A 7,265-nucleotide genomic window follows, 5' to 3' on the forward strand; every position below is an offset into this window, starting at 1 on the left:
GTGTCAGGATATAAAATCAATGCACAGAAATCAGTCGCATTTCTCTACACCAACAACAAGACAGAAGAAAGAGAAATTAAGGAGTCCATCCCATTTACAATTGCACCCAAAACTATAAGATACCTAGGAATAAACCTAACCAAAGAGACTAAGAATCTATACACAGAAAACTATAAAGTACTCATGAAAGACATTGAGGAAGACACAAAGAAATGGAAAAATGTTCCATGCTCCTGGATTGGAAGAATAAATATTGTGAAAATGTCTATGCTACCTAAAGCAATCTACACATTTAATGCAATTCCTATCAAAGTACCATCCATTTTTTTCAAAGAAATGGAACAAATTATCCTAAAATTTATATGGAACCAGAAAAGACCGCGAATAGCCAAAGGAATATTGAAAAAGAAAGCCAAAGTTGGTGTCATCACAATTCCGGACTTCAAGCTCTATTACAAAGCTGTCATCATCAAGACAGCATGGTACTGGCACAAAAACAGACACATAGATCAATGGAACAGAATAGAGAGCCCAGAAAATAGACCCTCAACTCTATGGTCAACTAATCTTCGACAAAGCAGGAAAGAATGTCCAATGGAAAAAAGACAGCCTCTTCAATAAATGGTGTTGGGAAAATTGGACAGCCACATGCAGAAAAATGAAATTGGATCATTTCCTTACACCACACACGAAAATAGACTCAAAATGGATGAAGGACCTCAATGTGAGAAAGGAATCCATCAACATCCTTGAGGAGAACACAGGCAGCAACCTCTTCGACCTCAGCCACAGCAACATCTTCCTAGGAACATCGCCAAAGGCAAGGGAAGCAAGGGCAAAAATGAACTATTGGGATTTTATCAAGATCAAAAGCTTTTGCACAGCAAAGGAAACAGTTCACAAAACCAAAAGACAACTGACAGAATGGGAGAAGGTATTTGCAAACGACATATCAGATAAAGGGCTAGTGTCCAGAATCTATAAAGAACTTAGCAAATTCAACACCCAAAGAACAAATAATCCAATCAGGAAATGGGCAGAAGACATGAACAGACATTTCTGCAAAGAAGACATCCAGATGGCCAACAGACACATGAAAAAGTGCTCCATATCACTCGGCATCAGGGAAATACAAATCAAAACCACAATGAGATATTACCTCACACCAGTCAGAATGGCTAAAATTAACAAGTCCGGAAATGACAGATGCTGGCGAGGATGCGGAGAAAGGGGAACCCTCCTACACTGTTGGTGGGAATGCAAGCTGGTGCAACCACTCTGGAAAACAGCATGGAGGTTCCTCAAAATGTTGAAAATAGAACTACCCTATGACCCAGCAATTGCACTGCTGGGTATTTACCCTAAAGATACAAACGTAGTGATCCGAAGGGGCACGTGCACCCGAATGTTTATAGCAGCAATGTCTACAATAGCCAAACTATGGAAAGAACCTAGATGTCCATCAACAGACGAATGGATAAAGAAGATGTGGTATATATACACAATGGAATACTATGCAGCCATCAAAAGAAATGAAATCTTGCCATTTGCGACAACGTGGATGGAACTAGAGGGTATCATGCTTAGCGAAATAAGTCAAGCGGAGAAAGACAACTATCATATGATCTCCCTGATATGAGGGAGAGGAGATGCAACATGGGGGCTTAATGGGGTAGGAGAAGAGTAAATGAAACAAGTTGGGATTGGGAGGGAGACAAACCATAAGTGACTCTTAATCTCACAAAACAAACTGAGGGTTGCTGGGGGGAGGGGGGTTGGGAGAGGGGGGTGGGGTTATGGACATTGGGTAGGGTATGTGCTATGGTGAGTGCTGTGAAGTGTGTAAACCTGGAGATTCACAGACTTGTACCCCTGGGGGAAAAAAAAAATATGTTTATAAAAAATAAAATTAAAAAAAAAAAAATTCAAAACAACTAACATGCAACACTCATATTAGATAGTGTGAGATCTAACTTACATTTGCTTGGAGTCCCAGAAGGAAATGTAGTACAGAAAACATTAGAAAAGATAATGGCTGAGAATTATGCAAGACTGATGGAAGATAATAATCCACAGAATTAAGAAGGCCAGCAAATCCCAAGCGGAAAAAAAAAATCTATACCTAGATATATCGGAAACTGTATAAACCCAAAAAGATAAAATACTTTTTAAAGAATAGCAGTGGCCACCTGGGTGACTCAGTTGGTTAAGCATCTGCCTTTAGTTCAGATCATGATCCCAGGATCCTGGGGCCAAGTCCCGCTCTGGGCTCCCTGTTCAGCAGGGATCGTCTTCTCCCTCTACCCTTCCCTCTTGCTCATGATCTCTCACTCTCTCTCTCTAATAATCTTTTTAAAAAAGTAACATTTTTAAATTTTTTTAAAAAACAAAAGAACAGCAGTAAAACCGATATCTAATTCCTGAAACGCAACAACAGAAACCAAGAGATTTATATGCAAAGACTATAATATGCAGAGACAAAATAACTACATGTTAGAATTCTAGTCACTAAAATATCTCTGAAGACGGTAGTTAAAATAGCCCAAATTCAAAATCTAATTGTAACAAAAAAAATATTATCTATCTAATATTTGTCTTTATTTTTCTCTTTATCTATTACATATATATTGCTTTTAACAGAATTAAATGCCTTAAGATAATAATGAAAAGGTCAAATGAAATTAGACATATGGAAAATCATAGAATTCTCAGGACTTATTTAGATTCCTAATTTAACTATAAAATAAGATGAACAAGATAATTCTTTTTTTTTTTAATATTTTATTTATCTGTCAGAGAGAGAGGGAGAAAAAGAGAGAACACAAGCAGGGGGAGCAGCAAGCAGAGGGAGAAGCAGGCTCCCTGCTGAACAAGGAGCCCGACATGGGACTCAATCCCAGGACCCTGGGATCATAAGCTGAGCTGAAGGCAGATGCTTAACAACTAAGCCATTCAGGCGTCCTCAAACAAGATGATTCTTAAAGTTATTTTTAGTTCTACATATGATTCTGTACCTAATTAACCATATGGCTACTGCAATTATTATAATAAAAATTTCATACCGTGAAATCAGTGGTATAAGAAACTTAAAAAATGAAGTGATCTAACACAGTTGCATGTGATAAACTATATTTATATAATCAGGATTGGAATACAAAATAGAAGATAAAAGATTCATAAAACACAGAAATGAGTCATCCCCCCACAAAAAGTGAGTACATACCAGAAAAAGTAACTTAATTTGAAGGGGCACGTGCACCCCAATGTTTACAGCAGCAATGTCCACAATAGCCAAACTATATAAAGAGCCCAAATGTCCATCAACAGATGAATAAAGAAAGAAGATGTGGTATGTGTGTGTGTATATATATATATATATATATATATATACACACACTTGTATAGATACATAGATACAGATATAGATATATATGAATATTACTCAGCCATCAAAAAATTAAATCTTGCCATTTGCAGCAACGTGGCTGGTATCAGACAGTATTATGCCAAGCAAAATAAGTCAATCAGAGAAATACAATAATCACATGATCTCACTCATATTTGAAATTTAAGAGGAAAAAAAACAGGATTGTGGGGGGAGAGGAGGGAAGAATAAAACAAGACAAAGTCAGAGAGGGAGACAAACCATAAGAGGCTCTTAACCATAGGAAACAAACTGAGGGTTGCTGGAGGGAAGGGGGCTGAGGGAATAGGGTAACGGGGTGATGGACATTAAGGAGGACACATGACGTAATGAGCACTGGGTATTATATAAGACTGATGAATCACTGAACTCTACCTCTGAAACTAATAATACACTATATATCAATTGAATTGAAATTTAAGAAAACATCCCTTAAGATTTTGAGAGAGAGAACACACACGCACGTGCACACACACACGCTCATGTGCGCACGTACACAAGCAGGGGAAGGCGGCGAGGAGACGGGAGAGCAGCAGATGCCACGCTAAACCAAGCCTGACGCAGGACTGGATCCCACAACCCTGAGATCATGACTGGAACAGAAATCAAGAGCCGAATGCTTAACCAACTGAGCCACCCAGGTGTCCCAAGGTAAATTAAAACATTCTATTAATGAACCTAGAAAATTCTAACAGTAGCAATGACTCATATAACCACTGATAGTGAGGAGCAAGTGACCTTTGTGCTACATGCAAGTAGGGGAACTTTGTACATTTGACTACCCAAACACAGAAAGGTAGTTTCTTTTTACATAAAAGAAAAATAATGTTAATAATCAAAAGTGTATGCTCACCTTGTAAAAACTCCTCCTTGCAAGCAATGAAGTAGAAGAAAACAGTGCTGACTTTCTTGGCCTGCTTTCTTTAAATCAGCCTTGAACCAAGAGTAACTAAAACACTGCACCACAAGTGTTCCAAAGAGCATAAAGCTTACTGTTAAAACACCAAAAACATTTCGTCCTTCATAGAAAAACCTGACAGATACCCAAATGTCCACAATTAAATCAGTTATATAGATTATAATGCCAAGAACTGACAACATAAAGTGCAATTTAGTGTATTTCATTATGAATCACTAGAGCTCTTGGTTATCTATTTTCTTCTCTCATACAAAAAAAAAAAAAAAGAAAAAAGTATTAGTGCATCTGTTAGTATAGCACTGAATTTTAATTTCAGCTCCTTAAATTTATTCAAAAGAATAAATATTATGAAATTGAAACACTAAAACCAACGTGAGTAATTTTCTTTTCTAAATGTCCTATCCAGGTCCAACGTTACAAGGTTTTATTCAATCTTCTGTTTTTCAGTGATCTTCATTACAGATGACAACACCTAAAATGAAACATATATAAAAGATTCTAAAAATCTTGACTGTAATATTAAAAACCCTAGGCCATGATTTTATCAAACCTCTATTTTTCTAGAAACAATAAATTATGACTAAATATGGTTCTTATAATAGTTTTGGGAAAGAAAAGCCTCAGAAATACACTTATTAGTTGAAAACTTCCTGACTACTTACCTTTTAAAAACCATAACCTGCTAACAAAGATATTTATCACAGGTCCATCTATAGTGGCAAAAAATTAGAAACAATCTAACTGTGTCAACATACGAAATCAGTAAATAATGGTAGATTCTCAAAATGGAATACTACAAAGCTACTAAAAAATATTTAACACGGGGTGCCTGGGTGGCTCAGTGGGTTAAGCCTCTGCCTTCAGCTCAGGTCATGATCTCAGGGTCCTGGGATCGAGCCCCACATTGGGCTCTCTGCTCAATGGGGAGCCTGCTTCCTCCTCTCTCTCTGCCTGCCTCTCTGCCTATTTGTGATCTCTCTCTGTCTGTGTCAAATAAATAAATAAAAATCTTTAAATAAATTAAAAAAATATTTAACAAAGGTGCAATAGCTGTAAAAATTCTTAATATAGTTTTTAAATTTTAATTCCAGTTAACATACAGTGTGAAATTAGTTTCAGGTGTACAATATAGTGATTCAGCAACTCCATACAACAACCAGTGCTCATCACAGTGCACTCTTCAATCCCCATTACCTATTTCACCCACCCACCAGCCACCTTCCCTCCAGTAACCATCAGTGTGTTCTCTATATTAAGTTAATATGGTTTTGATTCAGCAATTCCATCTAAGAGTCAAGCCTAGGAAAAATGTCACAAATGTGCACAAATATATATACTATTTGCAAAACCTTCTTTATAATAGCCAAAGGTTGAAAACTGCCTAAATAACAAATGAGATCTAGTTCAATAAATTATGGTACACCAGAGTAAAGAATACACCACACAACCTTTAAAAAGAATGAAGACGTTTTGTATAAACTGGCCTCAGAAGATCTCCCAAGACATATAAGTGAAGAAAAAAAAAAAAAAGCCAGAAAGATAAATATAGCATTTATGGGTTTTTAATTATATACAGAGAGAGGAAGGAAGTTGGGAGTGGAAAGCAAATGCAACTTCAATCCTATAATTAATTATTCTTTTATATTGTTGAAATTTTTTATAAAAGACATTTACATATATTACTTACATAATCTCTTAAAATAAAAACAATAGTAAATGATACTTTTAAAGAATTCCAATGACTGGACAAATGTTAGCTAACATTTACTTAGCACTATGTGCCAGGTATTAAACTAAACCTTATACATAGAATCCCCCATTTAAAATCTTACATCAAAATTTGGAGACAGGTATTACTATTATGACCCCGATTTTATAAATGTGGGCTGAATGCAATCTACAGACAAAATCTGTCTGACTTGGCAGCTGCTCCCATATTTCCTGGGGTACTTGTGTCTGGGCCCTTTGTAACTGCCGGTGGTGCTTTCTGGTAGAGGCATGGAATTGATGGCTGCAGCCTCTGGGCTGGGATAAACCTCTCGGTGGATGCAGGGGCACCAAGCCAGAGCTATGGGCAGTGTAGTAGTAGCAAATGGACTGACCATTACTGCTGCAGGATTTGCAGGCTTTTATGTTTTACAAGCCATGAAGCATATAGAGCTTCAAACAAAACAAGTTTTCAAAGTCTACCAAAATCTACCTTCAGTGGCAGCTATTACAGAAGTGGGTTTGAACACAAAGTGCCAAAACAAGAGGCAGCATTAACAGCAGGTGTAAGCTCTACTACCAATAATGGAAAAGAGATGCTCTTCTACAAATTGTGCTTTTTAATCACCCTAACAAGGGAGGATCTCCTTATACAGCAGGAAAAATCAATGAAGCTAAAGGTCAAGATAAAAAGTGAAGTAAAAGTGCAATGAGTTTTTTAAATAAATAAAATCTAAAAAGAAAAAAGTGCAATGAGTTTTAAGTTCTTACTGGTTTATGTTTAGAAACACTAGTTTTTTATAATAAAATGTCTCAAAGCTAAAAAAAAGTTCTATTCAACAATGTTTTTTTAACTTTCCTAATTGCCAATGTTTCATGTAAAAATACAGATTTTTCACTGCTATCAAAAAACTGAAAGATCTTTTACAATAGACGGACCTTTCTTCATGAGCTGTGGATGCCCTAGATGGGGCATGTTCTCTCAAGTTCACTACAGTAGCCCACCACCCCATTTCAGTCATTTCAGCAGCTGGGTCTCAATGACAATAAAGCTACCTACTAGCTGTGTCCTCAAACAGTTCTTTTACCTCCCTGTGCCTTATTTTCTTTCACTTGAAATATGGAAAAAATAATGGCATATAGATCATAGGGTTGTGGTGAAGACTAAGAAAGAGGACATATATAATACATATAAATTTCTAGGAAAGTACTTGG

At 36.6% G+C, this 7,265-nt stretch overlaps 1 protein-coding gene and 1 pseudogene across 1 annotated transcript in view; one reads left to right on the forward strand and one right to left on the reverse strand.

Annotated features, from left to right (window-relative positions):
• Nucleotides 1-4,584, reverse strand: part of XKR9 (XK related 9) — a 56,452-nt gene extending 51,868 nt beyond the window's left edge. Inside the window, exon 1 of the mRNA XM_032869214.1 lies at nt 4,278-4,584. Coding sequence (XP_032725105.1) covers nt 4,278-4,549 — 272 coding nt within the window. The 5' untranslated portion in view covers nt 4,550-4,584. The remainder of the gene's footprint in view (nt 1-4,277) is intronic.
• A 1,829-nt stretch (nt 4,585-6,413) lies between these two features.
• LOC116874539 lies at nt 6,414-6,747 on the forward strand (annotated as a pseudogene).
• Nucleotides 6,748-7,265: the final 518 nt, after the last annotated feature.

The sequence above is a fragment of the Lontra canadensis genome, unplaced genomic scaffold (genome assembly GCF_010015895.1).
Source record: "Lontra canadensis isolate GAN:19392208 unplaced genomic scaffold, GSC_riverotter_1.0 scaffold37, whole genome shotgun sequence".
Lineage (NCBI taxonomy): Eukaryota > Metazoa > Chordata > Mammalia > Carnivora > Mustelidae > Lontra > Lontra canadensis.